At 43.5% G+C, this 27304-nt stretch overlaps 1 protein-coding gene across 1 annotated transcript in view; it reads right to left on the bottom strand.

Annotated features, from left to right (window-relative positions):
• nyap2a (neuronal tyrosine-phosphorylated phosphoinositide-3-kinase adaptor 2a) overlaps positions 1-27304 on the bottom strand; it is a 116929-nt gene that overhangs the window by 67163 nt on the left and 22462 nt on the right. The window contains exon 3 of the mRNA XM_035748323.2: positions 11592-11899. Coding sequence (XP_035604216.1) covers positions 11592-11899 — 308 coding nt within the window. The remainder of the gene's footprint in view (positions 1-11591; positions 11900-27304) is intronic.

Below are 27304 nucleotides of genomic sequence, written 5' to 3' on the forward strand. Positions count from 1 at the left end.
AGAGAACTGGAAGGAGAGGCGGCCAAAGAAAGAATTGGTTTTGGGGGTGACTAGAGAGATATACCTGCTGGAGCGTGTGCTACAGGTGGGAGATGCTATGGTGACCAGCGAGCTGAGATAAGGGGGGACTTTACCTAGCATGGTCTTGTAGATGACATGGAGCCAGTGGGTTTGGCGACGAGTATGAAGCGAGGGCCAGCCAACGAGAGCTTACAGGTCGCAATTTGTATATGGGGCTTTGGTGACGAAACGGATTGCACTGTGATAGACTGCATCCAATTTGTTGAGTAGGGTATTGGAGGCTATTTTGTAAATGACATCGCCAAAGTCGAGGATTGGTAGGATGGTCAGTTTTACAAGGGTATGTTTGGCAGAATGAGTGAAGGATGCTTTGTTGCGAAATAGGAAGCCAATTCTAGATTTAACTGGATTGGAGCTGTTTGATATGGGTCTGGAAGGAGAGTTTACAGTCTAAACAGACACCTAAGTATTTGTAGTTGTCCACGTATTCTAAGTCAGAGCCGTCCAGAGTAGTGATGTTGGACAGGCGGGCAGGTGCAGGTAGAGATCGGTTGAAGAGCATGCATTTAGTTTTACTTGTATTTAAGAGCAATTGGAGGCCACGGAAGGAGAGTTGTATGGCATTGAAGCTCGCCTGGAGGGTTGTTAACACAGTGTCCAAAGAAGGGCCAGAAGTATACAGAATGGTGTTGTCTGCATAGAGGTGGATCAGAGACTCACCAGCAGCAAGAGCGACCTCATTGATGTATACAGAGAAGAGAGTCGGTCCAAGAATTGAACCCCGTGGCACCCCCATAGAGACTGCCAGAGGTCCGGACAGCAGACCCTCCGATTTGACACACTGAACTCTATCAGAGAAGTAGTTGGTGAACCAGGCGAGGCAATCATTTGAGAAACCAAGGCTGTCGAGTCTGCCGATGAGGATGTGGTGATTGACAGAGTCGAAAGCCTTGACCAGATCAGTGAATACGGCTGCACAGTAATGTTTCTTATCAATGGCGGTTAAGATATCGTTTAGGACCTTGAGCGTGGCTGAGGTGCACCCATGACCAGCTCTGAAACCAGATTGCATAGCAGAGAAGGTATGGTGAGATTCGAAATGGTCGGTAATCTGTTTGTTGACTTGGCTTTCGAAGACCTTAGAATGGCATGGTAGGATAGATATAGGTCTGTAGCAGTTTGGGTCAAGAGTGTCCCCCCCCTTTGAAGAGGGGGATGACCGCAGCTGCCTTCCAATCTTTGGGAATCTCAGACGACACGAAAGAGAGGTTGAACAGGCTAGTAATAGGGGTGGTAACAATTTCGGCAGATAATCTTAGAAAGAAAGGGTCCAGATTGTCTAGCCCGGCTGATTTGTAGGGGTCCAGATTTTGCAGCTCTTTCAGAACATCAGCTGAACGGATTTGGGAAAAGGAGAAATGGGGAAGGCTTGGGCGAGTTGCTGTGGGGGGTGCAGTGCTGTTGACCGGGGTAGGAGTAGCCAGGTGGAAAGCATGGCCAGCCGTAGAAAAATGCTTATTGAAATTCTCAATTATGGTGGATTTATCAGTGGTGACAGTGTTTCCTATATTCAGTGCAGTGGGCAGCTGGGAGGAGGTGTTCTTATTCTCCATGGACTTTACAGTGTCCCAGAACTTTTTTGAGTTCGTGTTGCAGGAAGCAAATTTCTGCTTGAAAAAGCTAGCCTTGGCTTTTCTAACTGCCTGTGTATAATGGTTTCTAGCTTCCCTGAACAGCTGCATATCACGGGGGCTGTTTGATGCTAATGCAGAACGCCATAGGATGTTTTTGTGTTGGTTAAGGGCAGTCAGGTCTGGGGAGAACCAAGGGCTATATCTGTTCCTGGTTCTAAATTTCTTGAATGGGCATGTTTATTTTAAGATGGTTAGGAAGGCATTTAAAAAAAAATATCCAGGCATCCTCTACTGACGGGTTGAGATCAATATCATTCCAGGATACCCCGGCCAGGTCGATTAGAAAGGCCTGCTCGTTGAAGTGTTTCAGGGAGGGTTTGACAGTGATGAGTGGAGTTCGTTTGACCGCTGACCCATTACGGATGCAGGCAATGAGGCAGTGATCGCTGAGATCTTGGTTGAAGACAGCAGAGGTGTATTTAGAGAGCAAGTTGGTTAGGATAATATCTATGAGGTTGCCCGTGTTTAAGGCTTTGGGGAGGTACCTGGTAGGTTCATTGATCATTTGTGTGAGATTGAGGGCATCAAGTTTAGATTGTAGGATGGCTGGGGTGTTAAGCATGTTCCAGTTTAGGTCGCACTTGCTCTGAAAATAGATGGGGGGCAATCAGTTCACATATGGTGTCCAGAGCACAACTGGGGGCAGAGGGTGGTCTATAGCAGGCGGCAACGGTGAGAGACTTGTTTTTAGAGTGTATTTTTAAAAGTAGATGTTCAAATTGTTTGGGTACAGACCTGGATAGTAGGACAGAACTCTGCAGGCTATCTTTGCAGTAGATTGCAACACCGCCCCCTTTGGCGGTTCTATCTTGTCTGAAAATGTTGTAGTTTGGAATGACAATTTCAGAAATTTTGGTGGTCTTCCTAAACCAGGATTCAGACACAGCTAGAACATCCGGGTTGGCAGAGTGTGCTAAAGCAGTGAATAGAACAAACTTAGGGAGGAGGCTTCTAATGTTAACATGCATGAAACCAAGGCTATTACGGTTACAGAAGTCATCAAAAGAGAGCGCCTGGGGAATAAGAGTGGAGCTAGGCACTGCAGGGCCTAACCTTTACATCGCCAGAGGAACAGAGGAGTAGAATAAGGGTGCGGCTAAAAGCAATAAGAATTGGTCGTCTAGAACGTCTGGAACAGAGAGTAAAAGGAGGTTTATGGGGGCGATAAAATAGCAGTAGGATGTGAATACAGTGGAGGTAAACCTAGGTATTGAGTGATGAAGAGAGAGATATTGTCTCTAGAAACATCATTGAAACCAGGAGATGTCATTGCATGTGTGGAGGCCCAGACGGCATCCCCAGCCGCGCCCTCAGAGCATGCGCAGACCAGCTGGCCCGTGTGTTTACGGACATATTCAATCAATCCCTATTCCAGTCTGCTGTTCCCACATGCTTCGAGAGGGCCACCATTGTTCCTGTTCCCAAGAAAGCTAAGGTAACTGAGCTAAACGACTACCGCCCCGTAGCACTCACTTCCGTCATCATGAAGTGCTTTGAGAGACTAGTCAAGGACCATATCACCTCCACCCTACCTGACACCATAGACCCACTCCAATTTGCTTACCGCCCAAATAGGTCCACAGACGATGCAATCTCAACCACACTGCTCACTGCCCTAACCCATCTGGACAAGAGGAATAACTATGTGAGAATGCTGTTCATCGACTACAGCTCGGCATTCAACACCATAGTACCCTCCAAGCTCGTCATCAAGCTCGAGACCCTGGGTCTCGACCCCACCCTGTGCAGCTGGGTACTGGACTTCCTGACGGGCCGCCCCCAGGTGGTGAGGGAAGGCAACAACATCACCTCCCCGCTGATCCTCAACACTGGGGCCCCACAAGGGTGCGTTCTGAGCACTCTCCTGTACTCCCTGTTCACCCACGACTGCATGGCCACGCACGCCTCCAACTCAATCATCAAGTTTGCGGACAACACAACAGTGGTAGGCTTGATTTACCAACAACGACGAGACGGCCTACAGGGAGGATGTGAGGGCCCTCGGAGTGTGGTGTCAGGAAAATAACCTCACACTCAACGTCAACAAAACTAAGGAGATTATTGTGGACTTCAGGAAACAGCAGAGGGAACACCTCCCTATCCACATCGATGGAAAAGTAGTGGAGAGGGTAGCAAGTTTTAAGTTCCTCGGCATACACATCACAGACAAACTGAATTGGTCCACTCACACAGACAGCATCGTGAAGAAGGCGCAGCAGCGCCTCTTCAACCTCAGGAGGCTGAAGAAATTCGGCTTGTCACCAAAAGCACTCACAAACTTCTACAGATGCACAATCGAGAGCATCCTGGCGGGCTGTATCACCGCCTGGTACGGCAACTGCTCCGCCCTCAACCGTAAGGCTCTCCAGAGGGTAGTGAGGTCTGCACAACGCATCACCGGGGGCAAACTACCTGCCCTCCAGGACACCTACACCACCCGATGTTACAGGAAGGCCATAAAGATCATCAAGGACAACAACCACCCGAGCCACTGCCTGTTCACCCCGCTATCATCCAGAAGGCGAGGTCAGTACAGGTGCATCAAAGCTGGGACCGAGAGACTGAAAAACAGCTTCTATCTCAAGGCCATCAGACTGTTAAACAGCCACCACTAACATTGAGTGGCTGCTGCCAACACACTGACACTGACTCAACTCCAGCCACTTTAATAATGGGAATTGATGGGAAATTATGTAAATATATCACGAGCCACTTTAAACAATGCTACCTTATATAATGTTACTTACCCTACATTATTCATCGACTGCATCCATATGTAATACATGTATCACTAGCCACTTTAACTATGCCACTTTGTTTACATACCCATCTCATATGTATATACTGTACACGACACCATCTAATGTATCTTGCCTATGCTGCTCTGTACCATCACTCATTCATATATCCTTATGTACATATTCTTCATCCCCTTACACTGTGTATAAGACAGTAGTTTTGGAATTGTTAGTTAGATTATTTGTTGGTTATTACTGCATTGTCGGAACTAGAAGCACAAGCATTTCGCTACACTCGCATTAACATCTGCTAACCATGTGTATGTGACAAATACAATTTGATTTGATTTGATGGAACTAATAGGTTGGATAAGGTATAGTGAGCAGGACTAGAGGCTTTACACTGAAATAAGCCAATAAACACTAACCAGAACAGCAATGGACAAGGCATATTGACATTAAGGAGAGGCATGCTTAGTCGAGTGATCAAAAGGGTCCGGTGAGTGGAGAGGTTGGTTGAGGGTCACGGCAATTTAGACAGCTAGCCAGGCCATCGGTAGCAAGCTAGCATAGGATTGAGGTCTGTTATTAGCCACCTCTTGCGTTCCATCAGTAGATTAGTGGGGTTCCGTGTGGTAGAGGGGATTAATCCAAATCACACAACAACAAAAATAAAAACAATAAATATAGTTATAGAGGCACAAGAAGAAAAAAAAAAAATAATAATAAAAATAAATAAATAAATTGTCCGATTGTCTATTCAGATAGCAGCCGATAAGACAGCTAACGGTTAGCAGGCCGCAGATGGGCGTTCAGGTAATGTCGCGACGGAGGAGCCAGCCGGATAACTCCTTCGGGTAGATAACGTCGGCAGTCCAGTTGTGAAGGCCCTGTGGGGCTCCGCGTAGGCAGTAAAACGGGTCCGGATAGGTGACTGCAGCCCAGGAGTGATTGATGGAACTCTTCAGCTGGCTTGCTCAGGAATAATTGATGTTTGCTCCGGAATCGACGAAAGGCGATAGTCACACGGATAGCAGCTAGCTAGCTGTGAGATCCAGGTATGAATGTCCAGAGTTGGCGGTTGAAATCCAGGGACATGGAGAGAAAAATTGGTCCGGTATGTTCTGTTCCGAGTAGCGCTGCGCAGTACAAAACTGGCGATAGATTTTCGAGCTAAAGGATAGCTGATGACCACAAACCGTGGTTAGCTGAATACTAACGATTTGCCAGTAAAGAAGCTAACTAGCTTCTGATTAGCTTCTGGATTAGCTTCTGGCTAGCTTCTGGCTAGCTCCTGACTAGCTTCTGTCTAGTTTCTGGCGAGCTTCTTGAAGTTTCTGGCTAGCATCTTGGAGGATTACAGATTTGAGATAAATAATACTTTTTTATAAATATAAATTGGTGAGGCGGATTGCAGGAGAGTGTTTTGAAGATGAGTTTATGGAAAATGTAAAAAAATGTATGTGAAAAAAGTTGTAAATATATATATATATACTGGACACGACAAGACGAGGACAAAAGACATCTGAACTGCTATGCCATCTTGGATAGAAAGTTTGAAAACGTTTGACCTCTGTCATTGCCAACAAAGTATTGAGATAATTTTTTGTTATTGACCAAATACTTATTTTCCACCATAATTTGCAAATAAATTAATTAAAAATCCTACAATGTGATTTTCTGGATTTTTTTTTTCTCATTTTGTCTGTCACAGTTGAAGTGTATCTATGATGAAAATTACAGGCCTCTCTCATCTTTTTAAGTGGGAGAACTTGCACAATTGGTGGCTGACTAAATACTTTTTTGCCCCACTGTATGTCATACCCCCCTGTACATTGGCTATGTACCGGTACTCCATGTACATGACCTTGTTACTGCTATTTACTTTTTTACCATAAACATTTTTTAACTCTGCTTTGTTGGGACAGGGCTCGTAAGTAAGAATTTTACAGTAAAGTCTTCACCTGTTGTATTCAGTGTATTTGACAAATACAATTTTATTTTATTTGACACACACACAAAGATACACCCCAGTTTGACCAAATCAATAAGTTGTATATAGAGGCCTCTCTCCTCACGAGGAACACATTTGCCTCAAAGGGGCAATCTGCAGTTGCTACATCAATTTTTTACTTTTAATGAATGATTTATACTGATTCATTCTTGAAGAATATAACTTAAATGTTTCAGGAGTTTCGTTCAACAGATGTACCCCATCAGAACCCAAAATATAAACTGGTTTTACTCCTTTGCTTGTAAAACAAAGGAATTGTAAACACCGTATTGCCACAAAACAAGGTTTAAACTCTGATTTTGTTATTATGAATGGTTCGTCCTTCCATACATAGCTCTATCCATACATTTGGGGTGGCAGGGTAGCCTAGTGGTTAGAGCATTGGACTAGTAACCGGAAGGTTGCAAGTTCTAATCCTCGAGCTGACAAGGTACAAATCTGTTGTTCTGCCCCTGAACAGGCAGTTAACCCACTGTTCTGAGGCCGTCATTGAAAATAAGAATTTGTTCTTAACTGACTTGCCTAGTTAAGGTAATAATTTGAGTGTTTCAATTTCTTCAGCCCCATCCCACATGGGAACACCACGTCATTTCAATGTGAATATAAAATAACATTTTATTAGTCACATGCGCCTGTAATATTCGTGTTGTGGAGAAATGACCAGGCAGGAGACGGAAGTACAGTTAGTTTTCGTTTAGTCAAAACCCCTCGTGCTCTACAGATCGCGGCACCCCAGTGCGCATGTGCATTTCCTATTAGGTGTAGTAACGTAACACTGCCATTATAATGCATTACTGCTTAGTAACAGCACAGTAACTAATATAAACAGATGTAGATCCCAGATACTACAGCGCCTAATACAACAGGTGAAATATTTACTTTTACAAGCCCTTAACCAACAATGCAGTTTATTAAAGAAAAATAAGAGTTAAGAAAAGATTTGCGAAATAGGCTAAAGGTTTTTTTTTAAAGAGTCAATGTGCGGGGGTACAGGTTGTCAGGGTAATTGAGGAAAGTGAATAATCGGGTAATATTTATTTGAGATGTTGATCAATGAGATTACAACCTATATTCACCCGCTCAAAAAGACAGCCAAAGGTTTGATGACTTTCCTTTTGTGTTATCACTATGCTTTCAAACATCTAAAAGCACAACCAATTCCAATGGAAAAACAATAGCCAATTTTTTGTTTAGTTGTCACCCAAATGTCTATCACTACATTTGCTTTCAAATATTTAAAAGCACAGCAAAGTTGCAACGGGAATACAATGTCAGATATTCTGTTTATTTATAGGTCTACAACATCACTGTGCTTCATCTAATTGCAGAACCAAAAGACCTGGATTGCAGTTGAGATTACATTAAAAGTATATTGGTGCAAATGGTCAATGCCGAGTTCTTTACAGCAATAAATATAAATATATCACGAGCCACTTTAAACAATGCCACCTTATATAATGTTACTTACCCTACATTATTCATCTCATATGCATACGTATATACTGTACTCTACATCATCGACTGCATCCTTATGTAATACATGTATCACTAGCCACTTTAACTATGCCACTTTGTTTACTTTGTCTACATACTCATCTCATATGTATATACTGTACTCGATACCATCTACTGTATGCTGCTCTGTACCATCACTCATTCATATATCCTTATGTACATATTCTTTATCCCCTTACACTGTGTATAAGACAGTAGTTTTGGAATTGTTAGTTAGATTACTTGTTGGTTATCACTGCATTGTCGGAACTAGAAGCACAAGCATTTCGCTACACTCGCATTAACATCTGCTAACCATGTGTATGTGACAAATAAAATTAGATTTGATTTGATTTGAATAGTGAAGCTCTCCACAGACCTGCAAGGACCTATTCATGTTATCTTGAACATGCACACCGTTGCTTTATATATTAATACCCCAAAATGTGGGCATTAATGTGTTACTCCTTTTAAGGTTGAGTATAACATTAGTTTGTAAGTTAACGTTAGGCTACTTATTGTATTACAAAAGTAATATTGAAATGTTTTTGGTTTACAAAGCAAACCAAATGTGACAGACTGGTTCAAATCGGTCTTATTATAGCAAAATTTTAAATTGTGTTTTTTACATTGGATAAAAGTAGAGACACAGAGCTTGAAAATGGTATATCAAACACTACAGTTGAGGAACAATGGGAACATAATTCTGCTTTGAAAGTGGATCAACTTGTAAACTCACTTTTGAGAAAATGGCCTTTGAATGTTTTGGTACTGCTACTGGAGAGCCCTTCTTTGTCTACATCGATTCAGCATCGTTCACACCCGCTTAGGCTTTAGTCCCACCCATCTCTTTAAAGTTTGATCTGAACATTCTGTACTAACAACAGCAGGCAAGCACCCAACCTAACTTGCTAGATTGCTTCCAGACACAAATGTGAGAACAGCTCATTCAACATTAGTTGCTGTGGCGGAGCTGGTTATGCTGTTATGTTATCCAGAGCGTTGGTGACTGCAACTGTGCTGTCAGATTGTCCGTTTGTAAAGTTAGAAGGTTTCGCTCTCGGAGCATTCAGGATGCACACTGGACGCTCTGGCCGATGAGTAGGGTTGATCCGAATGTTCTGACCTCACAACGGCAGTCAAACACCCAAGCTAATTGGCTAACAGTGGCTAACTTGCTAGCTACTTCCAGACACACATGAGAGAACACCCCCCTCTGACCATTTTACTTGCCCTAGCAGAGCTGGCTAGGCTATTTTCATGTTTTCCAGAGCTATGCAGCTATAACTGCAGCTGGCCACAATTTAATTACTCTTTTTGGCTGAGATGTATTGACACAGGCCATACTCAATGGGTGTTGAGCAATTGTAAATTCATCAGTTATTCTGCACTCTGGCACACTCAGGCGAGAGTGCTCTGAAATCGGAGTAGAGGTTCCCTGCATAGTGGAGTATTTTGTTAAGACAAGTAGCTAGCTAGCTAGGTAAACAATGAACCATAATCCCAACTCATTACATTACTACCCTGCATGAATCTGCAGGTAGCTAACCAACCAGGTTCAATGTTAGCTAGCTAACATTAGGCTATAACTAGCCAAGCAAATGGCTCTGAGATATGAATAATAAGATCATAAATGTAACATTAGCTAGCGAGACAGCCAGCTAATGTTAGCTAGCTAGCTAACAGTACACTAACTTGAAATGAAAAGACTTTATGTCCAAATTAGAAACATGTAATTTCAGAAAATGTAGCTGGCTAGACTATCTTACCCGTCCGTATACATTATGGTCAGATGCTTCTCCCTGTCACGGATGACATGGTTACCCTTAGTTTGAAGATGTAATCTGGAGACAGATGTTTTCTCCATTTCCTTAGCTGTCATACTCTAAATCCACTGATTTCAAAACTCGGTCCTCCAGAAAGTGGAGAGCAACACTTATGCAGTTCTACTAAGCAATATACTTGTTTTAAAAAGCCGCTTTAGACATGATTACCTACACATACTAGCCAGCTCAAATAGACAGAAGTGCGCTATATGGCAGACGAATCCAAACTCATCTCTCGGCATGTCCAGCCCAATCATTATCTCAGCCAATCATGGCTAGCAGGAAGGTTGCTTACTTTCTCTGTGGCTAAACCAACTATGCTCATAATTTAACTATTTTATTTGTATTTACAAATAGCATACACGTTTTTAATTAAGGCACATGAAAGTTCACATGTTCCAGAAGGCATTTCTGCCAAAAGAACGCATTTTGTAGTGCTACCTGTCCCAGACCTGCTGTTTTCAATTCTCTAGAGACAGCATGAGCGGTAGAGATACTCTGAATGATCGGCTATGAAAAGCCAACTGACATTTGCTCCTGAGGTGCTGACCTGTTGCACCCTCGACAACCACTGTGATTATTATTATTTAACCCTGCCAGTCATCTATGAACATTTGAACATCTTGGCCATGTTCTGTTATAATCTCCACCCTGCACAGCCAGAAGAGGACTGGCCACCCCTCAGCACCTGGTTCCTCTCTAGGTTTCTTCCTGGGTTCTGGCCTTTCTATGGGGTTTTTCCTAGCCACCGTGCTTCTACACCTGCATTGCTTGCTGTTTGGGGTTTTAGGTTGGGTTTCTGTACAGCACTTTGAGATATCAGCTGATGTAAGAAGGGCTTTTTAAATCAATTTGATTTGATTTTGATTTTAAAAAAGATGTTCAAATGTAGTGACCTGTGACATATGTCTAGTTTCCTGAAACATGTCACAAATATCAACATTTAAAAGAGATGTGTCTACTGCTTGGATAGTTCCATCTGAACCTCTGGCTTTAATTCGTATGAAATTAAATCCTAGGAATCCCTTGGCCTATTGAACTGTCTATTTTTAGATACATTCTGGGTTGAATTGAAACAATAGCTGTTTGCAAATGCTATACAGTGTATAGGCCTAATTTTGTCAAACTCTTAAAAAATCATATTCTCATGAACTGTTAGTCCTATTGACTCGAAACATGGTATGTATGCTCAGGGCACTTGTCTTTAACAAGTTTTTAAAAGTTTGATATCTCCCAAGATGGCATGAAAATTGGCCAATCAAAATATGTCAAACTGTTTCCCCTTTTAATTAAACGCATGATAACTGCATGTCACTTTGCTCCATTAACTTGAAACGTGTCATGTCGGTCAATGACACCATCCGGATGGTACATATCAAGTTTGGTGTTGCTATCTTTAAAAAAAAAGATGGACATTCCAGGCCAGTTAATAGCACTATAGCAAATTTAGGGATATAACTTTTGGAATGTTAAAATTAAAGTAATGCAACTTGGTATACTTTATGTAAATAAGGACAGTAGCCTATGGCAGTGCTGTGCGGGACTGTAAACAGAAAATGGTTTAACCCTGTTCTTGTGCTAGGACAACAAAATGCGGCTTCATGTTGACTGTTTTGTGTTGTTGTATGTACCAAAAAATGATGACAATTCCCACATTGTATGTACTGTAGCCAAATTCTCTTTTGTTGTCATGCCATATACAATATATAGGACCAGACTACCTAAAAGGTTTCCTCATAAGAACATTAATCTAATTTGAAGTTGACATGGACACACACATACACACACAGCCCAGGCCACTCACGGTCAAACTTGACCAGGCTGTCTCTGTTGCAATTGCTGGAGGCAGATCCAGAGTTCACACCCTCAGAGGAGATGCTGAGCTTGGTGTTGGGGTCTCTCTTGGGTTTGGGCGGCGGTAGCTTACGGGAGTTGGGGCTCCCATCCTCATCACCCCCGCCGACAGAGTGTAGAGACTGGGAACGCACAGTGAAGCCCTGGCCACAGGAGGAGGGAAGGCGGTCCTGGGGTGCCGGCATGGTCATGAAGCCCATGCGGAAGTGTTTCCCTGCGTAGCTTCCCTCCGTCACCCTCGCCACATCCTCACCGATCCTGCCAGGAAACATCTTTTAAATAATTTTGTTTCATCCATAAATCACATTACATATGCAAAATGATTCCAAATGTCATAGATGCAAAGACACAATCATGGACCCAAAAAGCACCTTCTCCTCCATATTACCAAGTTGCCTATGACTATGACAGCTGATGCACACACGTGCACACACAGCCTCAGGCACACACACACACACACACACACACACACACACACACACACACACACACACACACACACACACACACACACACACACACACACACACACACACACACACACACACACACACACACACACACACACACACACACACACACACACACACACACACACACACACACACACGACAACAACAGAGAACATATACAGACAGCTTAAATATGTGTCCTATCTGTCCCATATACACTGAGTGCATAAAACATTAAGAACACTTTCCTATTATTGAGGTGCCCTAGCCTTAATTCACCATGTTTGGTCATTGACTCTACAAGGACAAGCTGTTGAAAGCGTTCCACAGGGATGGTGTCCCATGTTGACTCCAATGCAGTTGTGTCAGGTTGGCTGGATGTCCCTTGGGTGGTGGACCATTCTTGATACACACAGCTGTTGAGTGTGAAAAACCCAGCAGCATTGCAGTTCTTGACACAAACCGGTGAGCATGGCACATACTACCATACCCTGTTCAAAGACATGTAAATCTTATGTCTTGCCCACTCTGAATGGCACACATATCTATTTTCTCTCCTTCATCTACACCGATTGAAGCGGGTTTAACTAGCGACATCAATAAGGGATCATACCTTTCACCTGGACTCCTCTCCCCTGTAACTATTCCGCAGGTCGTTGCTGTAAATGACAATGTGTTCAACTTACCTGGTAAAATAAGGGTAAATTTAAAATAAATACAAAAAAAGATGCACCTCTCATGGAAATGTGTCATAATGTTTTGTACACCCAGTATATACCTACAGTCAAAATAGCAAGTTTAGCGGAAAATATTGTGTTTCACTTGCAAAGTTCATCAAAGTATTAATCGGCAGTTCTATGTTTGTTTGTAGACTCCGCTCACAAACCCAGAAAAGAGTAAGCACAGACTCCCAGCCATATAGAGTACCAGTCAAAAGTTAGGACACAACTACTCATTCAAGGGTTTTTCTTTATTTTTTATATTTTCTACATTGTAAACTCAGAAAAAGAAGAAACGTCCTCTCACTGTCAACTGTGTTTATTTTCAGCAAACTTAAAATGTGTAAATGTTTGTGTGAACATAACACGATTCAACATCTGAGACATAAACTGAACAAGTTCCACAGACATGTGACTAACAGAAATTGAATAATGTGTCCCTAAACAAAGGGGGAATCAAAAGTAACTGTCAGTATCTGGTGTGGCCACCAGCTGCATTAAGTACTGCTGGGCATCTCCTCCCCATGGACTGCAACAGATTTGAAAGTTATTGCTGTGAGATGTTACCCACTCTTCCACCAAGTCACCTGCAAGTTCCCAGAAATTTCTGGGGGGAATGGCCCTAGCCCGATCCAACAGGTCCCAGATGTGCTCAATGGGATTGAGATTCGGGCTCTTCGCTGGTCATGGCAGAACACTGACATTCCTGTCTTGCAAGAAATCACGCGCAGAACAAGCAGTATGGCTGGTGGCATTGTCATGCTGGAGGGTCATGTCAGGATAATCCTGCAGGAAGGGTACCACATGAGGGAGGAGAATGTCTTCCCTGTAATGCACAGTGTTGAGATTGCCTAAAATGACAATAAGCTCAGTCCGATGATGCTATGACACACCGCCCCAGACTATGCCGGACCCTCCGCCTCCAAATTGATCCCGCTTCAGAGTACAGGCCTCGGTGTAATGCTCATTCCTTTGACGAAAAATGTGAATTCGACCATCATCCCTGGTGAGACAAAACCGCGACTCGTCAGAGAAGAACACTTTTTGCCAGACCTGTCTGGTCCAGCGACGGTGGGTTTGTGCCCATAGATGACATTGTTGCCGGTGATGTCTGGTGAGGACCTGCCTTACAACAGGCCTACAAGCCCTCAGTCCAGCCTCTCTCAGCCTATTGCGGACAGTCTGAGCACTGATGGAGGGATTGTGCGTTCCTGGTGTAACTTGGGCAGTTGTCGTTACCATCCTGTACCTGTCCCGCAGGTGTGATGTTCAGATGTACCAATCCTGTGCAGGGGTTGATACACTTGGTCTGCCACTGCGAGGACGATCAGCTGTCCGTCCTGTCTCCCTGTAGCGCTGTCTTAGGTGTCTCACAGTACGGACATTGCAATTTATTGCCCTGGCCACATTTGCAGTCCTCATGCCTCCATGCAGCATGCCTAAGAAACGTTCACGGAGATGTGCAGGGACGCATATTTCTATTGGTGTTTTTCAGAGTCAGTAGATAGGCCTCTTTAGTGTCCTTAGTTTTCATAAATGTGACCTTAATTGCCTACCATCTGTAAGCTATTAGTGTCTTAACGACCACTCCACAAGTGTTCATTAATTGTTTATGGTTCAATGAACAAGCATGGGAAACAGTGTTAAACACTTTACAATGAAGGTCTGTGAAGTTATTTGGATTTTAACGAATTATCTTTGAAAGACAGGGTCCTGAAAAAGGGGCGTTTCTTTTTTTGCTGAATTTGAATTAATAGTGAAGATCATGAAATAACACATGGAATCAGACAGTAACCAAAAAAGTGCTCAACAATTCAAAATAGCTTTTTGATTTTAGATTCTTCAAAGTAGCCTCCTTTGATGACAGCTTTGCACACTCTTGGCATTCCCACAACCAGCTTCACCTGGAATGCTTTTCCAACATTTTTGAAGGAGTTGAAACATATGCTGAGCACTTGTTGGCTGCTTTTCCTTCACTCTGCAGTCCAACTCTACCCAAACCGCCTCAATTGGGTTGAGTTTGGGTGATTGTGGATGCCAGCTCTTCTGATACAGCACTCCCTCACTCTCCTTCTTGGTCAAATAGCACTTACACAGCCTGGAGGTGTGTTTTGGGTCACTGTCCTGTTGAAAAACAAATGATAGTCCCAATAAGAGAAAACCAGATGGGATGGCGTATCGCTGCAGAATGCTGTGGTGGCAATGCTGGTTAAGTGTGCCTTGACTTCTAAATAAATCACCAGCAAAGCACCCCCACACCATCACATCTCCTTTTCCATGCCTCACGGTGGGAACCTACACTGCGTATCAGAAAGACATGTAGGTTGGAACCAAAAATCTCAAATTTGGACCCATAAGACTAAAGGACTGTTTTCCACTGGTCTAATGTCCATTTCTTGTGTTTCTTGGCCCATGCAAGTCTCTTCATCTTATTGGTGTCCTTTAGTCATGTTTTTTTCGCAGCAAATCAACCATGAAGGCTTGATTCACACAGACTTCTCTGTGTTGTTGATGTTAAGATGTGTCTTTTACTTGAACTCATTGAAGCATTTATTTGGGCTGAACCTTCTGAGGCTGGTAACTCTAATGAACTTATCTGCAGCAGTGAGAACTCTGGTTCTTCCTTTCCTATGGCGGTCCTCGTGAGAGCCAGTTTCATCATACCGCTTGATGGTTTTAACCTTAATTTAAACAGGGAGTCACATTGAGATTAAAAATAAAAAGAGCCCTGTACACATTACAATACAAACAGAATATTAAAACAACATACACATATGTGTTTAACAGAATATAATTCAGCACAATAAACAAAAATAAACATATTGTCATGACTTTCACCGAAGTCGGTTCCTCTCCATGTTCGGGCGGTGTACGGCGGTCTGTGTCACTGGTCTTCTAGCCATCCTTGATCCACCTTTCATTTTCCATTTGTTTTGCCTTGTTTTCCTACACACCTGGTTTTCATTTCCCTAATTAATTGTTGTGTATTTAACCCTCTGTTCCCCCCATGTCTTTGTGCGGAATTGTTTGTTGTAAGTGCTTGTGCACATGTTTACAGATGCGCGTCGGGTTTTGTTCCCATGTTGGTTATTTCTTTATGCCGTTGGTTTTGAAATTAAACTGCTCCAGCTATTACCTAGTTCTGCTCTCCTGCGTCTGACTTCCCTGCCACCAGTTACGCACCCCTTACAGAATTACGCACCGAACAGGAGCAGGTACCCCTGGTATAGGAGTCCAGGAGCACGTCCAGGATCAAGCTGCGATATTCCACCATCTCGGCGCTGCCACGGACCACATCGTCCAAACCATGGACCGCTGGGAGAGACAGGGAGTTCCTACAGCGCCTCCACCACCCCAACCAGGGCCTCCACTACTCGCCTCCTCTTCATCCTGTCCCAGTTTGATTCGTCTCGCCCTTCCCCAGGAGTACGACGGGACAGCTGCACTCTGCCAGGGAGAAATACACATCTCTATCTAGATATGTATTTCTAGAACAACAACCCTAAACCTAAATGCTTGTTCTAAGGCAACTTATTACAATTCTCTTTCGCACTCTGCCAGGGTTTCCTCTTGCAGCTAGAGCAACCGTTCACCTGGCAACCGTTCACCCAGCTCCTTCGGGCCATGAGTGGGTGTCCGTCCTCGTCTTGTGCCTATAAGGGAAAGCCCTGCAGTGGGCCAATGCCATGTGTGGAGAAGGAGACGCTGGACCATTTCGAGGATTTCACCCATCTTTGATCACCCGCCCGAGGATAGAGCGGTGGGTGAACGTCTCTACCATCTGAGGCACGGGACGAGGAGAATCCAGGAGTTCGCAATGGAATTTCGGACCCTGGCCGCCGGCGTGGGATGGAGCGACAGGGCCCTGATCGACCAATATTGCTGCAGTTTGCGCGAGGACGTCCGTCGGGTGTTGGCCTGCAGGCACACCACCCTCATCTTCGACCACCTGGTGGACCTGTCCATTCGGGTTGGATAACCTGCTGCCTACCCGGGGACGTCCAGAGCGTAGTCTGTCGGTTCCATCCCCCAGCACCACCACCCCGATGCCCACGGAGTTGGGAGGTGCAGTGCGCAGGGAGACCGGAGGAGGTTCCATCTCGTGCACCATCTGTGGCCGCAGAGGTCACAATGCCGGTCGGTTCCTCTGCGGATCGAGGCAGCTGGCAGGGCAGTCTGGTGTCACCCCAGGTGAGCCGGCACCATTCTCACCCAGAGCCCTCTGTTAAACACATTTTTTTGTATGTCACTTTTCCTGAATTTTCCCCGCAAGAAGGTGCCTTCTTCTCAATGAAGCTCAGCCCGGCGGAACGAAAATATGACGTGGGGACCGGGAGCTGTTGACTGTCATCAAGGCTTTGAAGGTGTGGAGACATTGGCTTGAGGGGGCAAAACCCTTTTCTCATCTGCACTGACCACCGCAATTTGGAGTACATCCGGGCGGCTGAACCCACGTCAGGGAAGGTGGGCCATGTTTTTCACCCTTTCGTACAGACCAGGTTCCCAGAATGCTAAGGCAGACACACTGTCCCGGCTGTATGACACAGAGGAGAGGCCCATGGATCCCACCCCCATACTCCCGGCCACCTGCCTGGTAGTGCCGGTAGTGTGGGAGCTGGATGCGGACATTGAGCAGGCGCTACATGCAGAACCCACTCCCCTCCAGTGTCCTGCTGGGCGTCTGTACGCCCAGTGTGAGTCTCATGAGTGAAAACATCCGAAGATCATCAAAGGTAAACGATTAATTTGATTGCTTTTCTGATTTTCGTGACCAATCTACCTGATGCTAAGTGTACTTAATGTTTTGTCATGCGATTGATAAACTTACAAATGCTTGGTTTGCTTTCGCTGAAAAGCATAATTTCAAGGACAGGTGGATTAACAAAAGGTTAAACTGTGTTTTGCAATATTGCACTTGTGATTTCATGAATATGAATATTTTTTGTACAATTATTTGACTGTTGCGCTATGCTAAGCAGCGGTTGCTGGTTGTTTTTAAAATATATCATCGATAATATATCATCCGCAAATGTCTTTATCAGTAGGAGAGGGAAAACAATAGCTGTCCAAATTCTGTTGTGCGAGAAAAACTAATGTTACCACCTGACGCGATGTTAGCTTTCTGGCTCATTTTTCAAAATAAAATACTGAAACTATGTCTGAGGACTGTTGAAACCTTGAGGAAGCGATAGGAAAAGGAATCCCCAAATACAGGTGTAAGTACATGGAGAACAAGAGCACCTCCTCCCAGCTGCCCACTGCACTGAGGCTAGGACACATGGTCACCACCGATAAATCTATGATTATCGAAAACTTCAACAAGCATTTCTCAACTTCCGCCTGGCTACTCCAACCTTGGCCAACAGCTCCCCCCAGCAGCTACTCGCCCAAGCCTCTCCAGGTTCTCCGTTACCCAAATCCAGATAGCAGATGTTCTGAAAGAGCTGCAAAACCTGGACCCGTACAAATCAGCTGGGCTTGACAATCTGGACCCTCTATTTCTGAAACTATCCGCCGCCATTGTCGCAACCCCTATTACCAGCCTGTTCAACCTCGCTTTCATAACGTCTGAGATCCCCAAGGACTGGAAAGCTGCCGCAGTCATCCCCCTCTTCAAAGGGGGAGACACCCTGGACCCAAACTGTTACAGACCTATATCCATCCTGCCCTGCCTATCTAAGGTCTTCGAAAGCCAAGTCAACAAACAGGTCACTGACCATCTCGAATCCCACCGTACCTTCTCCGCTGTGCAATCTGGTTTCCGAGCCGGTCACGGGTGCACCTCAGCCACGCTCAAGGTACTAAAAGATATCATAACCACCATCGATAAAAGACAGTACTGTGCAGCCGTCTTCATCGACCTTGCCAAGGCTTTCGACTCGGTCAATCACCATATTCTTATCGGCAGACTCAGTAGCCTCAGTTTTTCAGATGACTTCCTTGCCTGGTTCACCAATTACTTTGCAGACAGAGTTCAGTGTGTCAAATCGGAGGGCATGCTGTCCAGTCCTCTGGATGTCTCTGTGGGGGTGCCACAGGGTTCAATCCTCGGGCCGACTCTTTTTTCTGTATATATCAATGATGTTGCTCTTGCTGTGGGCGATTCCCTGATCCACCTCTACGCAGACGACACCATTCTATATACTTCCGGCCCGTCCTTGGACACTGTGCTATCTCACCTCCAAAAGAGCTTCAATGACATACAACACTCCTTCCGTGGCCTCCAACTGCTCTTAAACGCTAGTAAAACCAAATGCATGCTTTTCAACCGTTCGCTGCCTGCACCCGCACGCCTGACCAGCATCACCACCCTGGATGGTTCCAACCTTGAATATGTGGACATCTATAAGTACCTAGGTGTCTGGCTAGACTGTAAACTCTCCTTCCAGACTCATATCAAACATCTCCAATCGAAAATCAAATCAAGAGTCGGCTTTCTATTCCGCAACAAAGCCTCCTTCACTCACATCGCCAAACTTACCCTAGTAAAACTGACTATCCTACCGATCCTCGACTTCGGCGATGTCATCTACAAAATTGCTTCCAACACTCTACTCAGCAAACTGGATGCAGTTTATCACTGTGCCATCCGTTTTGTCACTAAAGCACCTTATACCACCCACCACTGCGACTTGTACGCTCTAGTCGGCTGGCCCTCGCTACATATTCGTCGCCAGACCCACTGGCTCCAGGTCATCTACAAGTCCATGCTAGGTAAAGCTCCGCCTTATCTCAGTTCACTGGTCACGATGGCAACACCCATCCGTAGCACGCGCTCCAGCAGGTGTATCTCACTGATCATCCCTAAAGCCAACACCTAATTTGGCCGCCTTTCGTTCCAGTTCTCTGCTGCCTGTGACTGGAACGAATTGCAAAATCGCTGAAGTTGGAGACTTTTATCTCCCTCACCAACTTCAAACATCTGCTATCTGAGCAGCTAACCGATCGCTGCAGCTGTACATAGTCTATCGGCAAATAGCCCACCCATTTTTACCTACCTCATCCCCATACTGTTTTTATTTATTTACTTTTCTGCTCTTTTGCACACCAATATCTCTACCTGTACATGACCATCTGAACATTTATCACTCCAGTGTTAATCTGCAAAATTGTAATTATTCCCCTACCTCCTCATGCCTTTTGCACACAATGTATATAGACTCCACTTTTTTTTTCCTATTGTGTTATTGACTTGTTAATTGTTTACTCCATGTGTAACTCTGTGTTGTCTGCTCACACTGCTATGCTTTATCTTGGCCAGGTCGCAGTTGCAAATGAGAACTTGTTCTCAACTAGCCTGCCTGGTTAAATAAAGGTGAAATAAAAAATAAAAAAATAAAAGTAGGTACCAAAACTTTCAAAGGCCATTTTTTCAAAAGTAAGTTTACAAGTTTGTCAACTTTCAAAGAAGAATGACTTTGTAACGGCTGTTGGAAGAAGGTGTGGACCAAAGCGCAGCGTGGGAAGTGTTCATGCTTATTTATTAAACAAACTGAACACTGAGACAAAATAACAAAATGTAACAACACGAAACAGTTCTGTCTGGTGAAGACACAAAAACAGAAAACCACCCACAAAACCTATGTGGGAAAAAGCTTCCTAAGTATGGTTCTCAATCAGAGACAATGATAGACAGCTGCCTCTGATTGAGAACCACACCCGGCCAAACAACAAAGAAATTGTTAACATATGGAACTTTTATGAGTTTTTATTTTATGAGTTTTAATTACACAAGTGAATTTTGATTTTTAAGGATAAAGGGTTCTTTAACCTCTTAAGACTAGCCCTCAATACTGCCCCCTTTGGAGGAAGTGCGTGCCCATAGTAAACTGAAAATATTTTTTCCCAAAATTGCTAATATATGCATATAATAATTATTATTGAATAGAAAACACTCTAAAGTTTCTAAAACCGTTTAAATGATGTCTGTATGTAAAGCAGAACTCTCAGGGCAGCCTTTCTCCCAAACTCTCTCTTGTGAAGAGAAAAGTTGGGTCAACTTTGACGTCATCGCCCCCACCCTTCCCAGGCAGCTACCGATCTGTGAACAGTATGTATTTGTTCAGCGCGATGTCTGCTTTCAAATGACGCGTTCATTGTGAGAATCCCACGAGCCCTCGACGTTTGGCGGGCGAAAATGCTCGTGTCACTCTGAAAAACATGCACTCTATTGTGCGCGGCCGATTTGGAGAAAGTTATTTTCCATGGTCCAGCAATTGAAGCCGGTTTGTCTGTTCGCGCTGATCTTTGTTCTACATGTTAAAAACATCATAAAGCTCGATTTTGCACAGTTTGACCAGTTTAGTCGACATATAATATGTAAATTGGAAGTTTTGATGCGCAAGAGTGCTGGACCAGAAGTCATTTTGGATGCATTTCAGCTGAAGCTGTTAGCATATGCTAATACAGAGACACACAACGTGAAACCAAACGATGTATTGGGTAAGTATGACTCCTTCTACGTCTTCTGATCGAAGAACTTCAAAGGTAAGGGAATATTTATGTGGTTATTTTGGGTTTCTGTGGACTCCAAACGTAGAGGAGACATACTGCTAATATCTGAGCGCCGTCTCATTGTATAGCCCAGTGGATGATTTCTGTAACGTTAAAAATAAATGTAATACAGCGGTTGCATTAAGAAGAAGTGTATCTTTGTCACTATATGTAGAAAATGTATATTTAGTCATGTTTATTGCTTGTTATCTGACGTTATCTGTCAGAGCTATCATAATTTCTCCGGACATTTGAGTAGCATTTTTTGAAATGTTGTCATTGTAAACAGAGATTTATGGATATAAATGGCATATTATTGAAAAAAAAAATGTACTGTGTAACATGTAATATTACTGTCATCTGATGAAGATTTTCAAAAGGTTAGTGAATAATTTATTTTTTAATCCTACTTTTAAATGTTATATTTTCTGGGACAAAATGGCTGCCGCTTGTCTTTTGTTTCGGTGGTGATCTAATATAAATATGTGCTATGTTTTCGCCGTAAAACATTTTAGAAATCTGACTTGCTGTGTAGATGAACAAGGTGTTTATCTTTCATTTGAGCTATTGGACTTGTTAATGTGTGGAGGTTAAATATTTCTAAGAATATTTTTTTGCATTTTGCGTTATGGTAATGTTATGGTAATGAGCTTGAGCCGTAGTCACGATACCGGATCCGGGATGGGTCGCCGCAAGAAGTTAATAGGTCTAATGTGGTATGGAACATGACTATAAAAGGGTGGTATAACCATTGACCACGCTTCCATGGCTCTCCCAGTTGGTCTGATCAGCCACAGGGGGAGTCATTTGAATAATGAATTTGTGGTCATGGGACATACTGGTTTTTAAAGTAAATGTATTGCAACAGGAACAGAAATCATATTAATCATCGATAATAAAATGGGGGTGGATGGTCCTTTGAGGTTTGGACAGGACACCGTATTAAGCCAAGGGCAGGAAATTACATAGAAAAATAAGTTTCAGTTTTTAGGGGTGATAAATTACTGTAGATAAGGTAGTCCACACACTATACAACATATATTAAATTAAACTGATTTTAAGTTTAATTCATGTTATTGTCAGATAAAATACTGTGGATCCCTGAAGGAAAAAGCTTATTAGTGTAGGAAGGATTTGATATGTTTAGCATTTATTTTGGCTTTGTTTGACTATGAGGTTTTTATTTAAATAGGATTACATTTGACAGGAATATATGACTTCTGTGATGATTTAGGATTTTTGTTAGGATTAAGATAGACTGATTAAGGAAATGTTAGGACTTTAGAGATTGCCACTCATAGACATGTTTTTTCTAAAATCAACAATTTTATGGAAGGAGGTGGAGTATAGTGAAGGTAAGAGTTTTTAACTGTAGTCCGGAGGGGGGGGGGATCTATTGCATAAAGATACGCCTTACCCTTTAAAAAGTAATGAAAGAGGATCTAGGGTTATTGTATGTTGGATATGACCAGTTTTCGGTCGACACCCTAGTACGGTTCCGGGTAGAGGAGGTTGGGCCAGTATGGCAGGAATGCCAGATAATGACAGTTACAGTTACTATTTATATCCACAGGTTCCCCTTTTAAATCAAGACTTCGTCCCTTTACAGTGACCGGAGGAGATTATTACTGTTTGGCCCAGTACAGTACTCTTGGAAAATATGTAGGGGAAGTTAGTACCTGCAATTGGACAGAGAATATTATCACTGACGAGACCATGTCTAATTTGATAGGCGATTTGAACTCTGGGGATTTCAGTAAGGTAAAGTGGGCCAGGGCTGACATCTGGAGGTTGTGTGGGGGAATGATGTCAGGGCGAGGTTTTACCGTCAGATTGGACAGGATTATGCTCCCTTGTACATTTGGGAATGGCTTTCACACTCATTCAACACCAAGACATGAAGTTGGAGTACTTCTTTTCTCCCGTTTGGCCATCTGGGTCTTTTGACGAGAGAGTATATATTGATAACATTGGGGTTCTACTGGGGATACCAGATGAGTTCCAAGCAAGAAATCAGATCGTAACAGGATTAGAGTTAAGCATTTCGTGGTGGTCTACTCTCAATAAGAACATGGACTGGATTAATTATATTTATTATAATCAACAGCGCTTTACCAATTATACCAGAGATGCTATTAAAGGTTTGGCAGAACAGACTGAAGCAACTAGCCTGATGGCTTGGCAGAATAGAATTGCATTAGATATGTTATTGACTGAAAAGGGAGGAGTATGCGTGATCTCCGAGACCATGTGTTGTATTTTCATACCAAATGACACAGCTCCGGACGAATCAGTTACCGAAGCCTCAGCTGGTTTGACCACCCTGGCACACTGTTTGGCAGAAAACTCTGGGGTGGATACTTATCTGACTAATTGGTTTGATAGTACATTTGGAAAATGGACAAATATTATGATCACTGTATTATGGGCTACATTCACCTGTGTGACTGTTTTAGTTTTGTGGGGCTGTTGTCTAATTCCCTGTGTACGAGGCCTTATTTCCAGGACTCTGGAGAAATCGATGACAACAGATGGTGAGGTACGGGCCGATTCCAGGGTCTGACCCGTGGAGTGCTGAATGCATGTCTACAGAACAAGTAGACAAATCTGGATCCTTCATTTGCGGGGAACTTATGTTTGTTGAGACCATTTTTGATATTTAGGGAGGTTAGGTTGTATCTTGTTTCAATATTAGTCTTTTTTAATGAAGATTGTAACGAAAATCTTGATAAGAAGAGTTATGATTCTGATGTAGACCTAAAAACAGTCAGTGAGAATGCAAGTAATGTTAAGTGATATTTTGATAGCAATACATATTTCTAATAAAAATAGAAGTATGCTTTTTAATATTTCAATATAACTACATGTGTGATTGTGTGTATAATATTTAATCATATGTTAAGGGAATTTTTATCAATAATGATTAATTATGTATACATTTCAATCAGGATTGACTAATCAGAATAATATTATATTACTGTATATGTATGAATTTTCTTTATAATCCTAGTACTGAATATAATGTGTGTAAATATAATCAAGAATTACAACAATGACTGTCTGTTCCTTGGTAGAAATGAATGAACTTATAGCCAGACTGGCTAGAATGCTTATCTACACAGGCAGACCTTGGCTCTGTTCATAAATTATCTTAATAGGGAGAGACGATGTGAGAAAGCTTGAGAATCATACAGTCATTGTACTGGAGCGAAGATGAGACGGGCTAGTACTAAAACTAATGATGTCATTTTCAGTTTATAACCTGTGGTAAAATGTATAATGGGCAGTACTCTCGAGAATAAACACTGCTGGTTGACTTTTAAGACTGGTCTCTGTCCATTTTATACAAATAAGAGTCTTACAAATTGACAGAGTGTTTAGTTTTAATTGGGTATTAAAACATAGAGGAATATAATTACTGTAACAGAAATACAAAACATAGAAACTGAACATAGAATGCCCACCCTAGTCACACCCTGGCCTAACCAAAATAGAGAATAAAACCCTCTCTATGGCCAGGGCTTGACATACCTCCCCATTGTTCCTTAAATGCAATGTATGATATACCATTTTTGCAGCTCTGAGTCTCTACTTGTATCCAATGTAAACAAATAACACGTTCTATGGCGCATTATTTATTGTCAGCCACTCTTTACGTTAATGCAAGTTGGTGCTAGTTTGATCACCAGAGGGCTTCATTGAGAAGCATTTGATTGTCTCCCATATTGGCATTAATAGAGAATTTTGACACTTTTTTTGTAATAACATAGTACATGGGATTGATTTTAAGAATTTGTCTCAATACATTTCATTAAAACTATGGGGTTTCTATTCCGAGTAAAAAGAAAAACTAAACCCTCAGGGTTTCTGCTAGGATGGAATGGAGAATCGGGAGTAGGCTACATCATAATAGTTTTGGAGTATTCTAAATTGTTTGCCTTCATGAGAGAATTTTATTCCAATATTTCTGTAAATCATTTTACTCTACCTTTTGATTGACTCATTTAGCGAGGGGTCAAACACTTTAAAATGTCATAATTTTTGCCCTCTGAAATCATATCTAACTTGCATTTTTTGCACCATTATTAGTTACATTCTTTAGGTTAAAACGTGCAGACATGCACTAAGAACAGCAGGACCGTTTCCCTAGTCAGCGCCATTATTAATGCAATACCCCTTAAAGTGTCTCTCTGTGGCGGGGTTGGGGTTGGGGTCACCCCCCCCTCCTCCTCCTCCCTTCCCCATGGGCTAGGTCCGTCTTCTGTGCACTGCTCTGCGGTGCGTCCCACACCCCATGCCCCGTGCCTTGAGCCTTGTGCGCCCACCGCTATCTCAGTGGATAAAACTGGAGAACTACAAGGCAATCACATTGTGCACCACTCGGGAGCCATGACCAATACGACCAATATATATTGACCTGCTAATAGCCCATCCTAGAAACGTTGTTTGTAGAATTCACTGCCTGCTACGCATGTGAACAACAGGGTTAGTAATATATCTGTGAGTATATCTAAGGGGCTTAAATTAATCCATGCTTTTGTCACTTCTAGGTTAGACTACTGCAATGCTCTACTTTCCGGCTACCCGGATAAAGCACTAAATGAACTTCAGTTGGTGCTAAATACGGCTGCTAGAATCCTGACTAGAATCAAAAAATTTGATCATATTACTCCAGTGCTAGCCTCTCCACACTGGCTTCCTGTCAAAGCAAGGGCCGATTTCAAGGTTTTACTGCCAACCTACAAAGCATTACATGGGCTTGCTCCTACCTATCTCTCTGATTTGGTCCTGCCGTACATACCTACACGTACGCTATGGTCACAAGACGCAGGCCTCCTAATTGTCCCTAGAATTTCTAAGCAAACAGCTGGAGGCAGGGCTTTCTCCTATAGAGCTCCATTTTTATGGAACGGTCTGCCTACCCATGTCAGAGACGCAAACTCGGTCTCACCCTTAAATCTTTACTGAAGACTCATCTCTTCAGTGGGTCATATGATTGAGTGTAGTCTGGCCCAGGAGTGGGAAGGTGAATGGAAAGGCTCTGGAGCAACGAACCGCCCTTGCTGTCTCTGCCTGGCCGGTTCCCCTCTTTCCACTGGGATTCTCTGCCTCTAACCCTATTACAGGGGCTGAGTCACTGGCTTACTGGGGCTCTCTCATGCCGTCCCTGGAAGGGGTGCGTCACCTGAGTGGGTTGATTCACTGATGTGGTCATCCTGTCTGGGTTGGCGCCCCTCCTTGGGTTGTGCCATGGCGGAGATCTTTGTGGGCTATACTCAGCCTTGTCTCAGGATGGTAAGTTGGTGGTTGAAGATGTCCCTCTAGTGGTGCGGGGGCTATGCTTTGGCAAAGTGGGTGGGGTTATATCCTTCCTGTTTGGCCCTGTCCGGGGGTGTCCTCGGATGGGGCCACAGTGTCTCCTGACCCCTCCTGTCTCAGCCTCCAGTTTTTATGCTGCAGTAGTTTATGTGTCAGGGGGCTAGGGTCAGTTTGTTATATCTGGAGTACTTCTCCTGTCCTATTCGGTGTCCTGTGTGAATCTAAGTGTGCGTTCTCTAATTCTCTCCTTCTGTCTTTCCTTCTCTCTCGGAGGACCTGAGCCCTAGGACCATGCCCCAGGACTACCTGACATGATGACTCCTTGCTGTCCCCAGTCCACCTGGCCGTGCTGCTGCTCCAGTTTCAACTGACCTGAGCCCTAGGACCATGCCCCAGGCCTACCTGACATGATGACTCCTTGCTGTCCCCAGTACACCTGACCGTGCTGCTACTCCACTTTCAACTGTTCTGCCTTATTATTATATGACCATGCTGGTAATTTATGAACATTTGAACATCTTGGCCATGTTCTGTTATAATCTCCACCCGGCACAGCCAGAAGAGGACTGGCCACCCCACATAGCCTGGTTACTCTCTAGGTTTCTTCCTAGGTTTTGGCCTTTCTAGGGAGTTTTTCCTAGCCACCGTGCTTCTACACCTGCATTGCTTGCTGTTTGGGG

Source organism: Oncorhynchus keta, chromosome 33 (assembly GCF_023373465.1).
Source record: "Oncorhynchus keta strain PuntledgeMale-10-30-2019 chromosome 33, Oket_V2, whole genome shotgun sequence".
In the NCBI taxonomy this organism is placed as follows: Eukaryota; Metazoa; Chordata; class Actinopteri; order Salmoniformes; family Salmonidae; genus Oncorhynchus; species Oncorhynchus keta.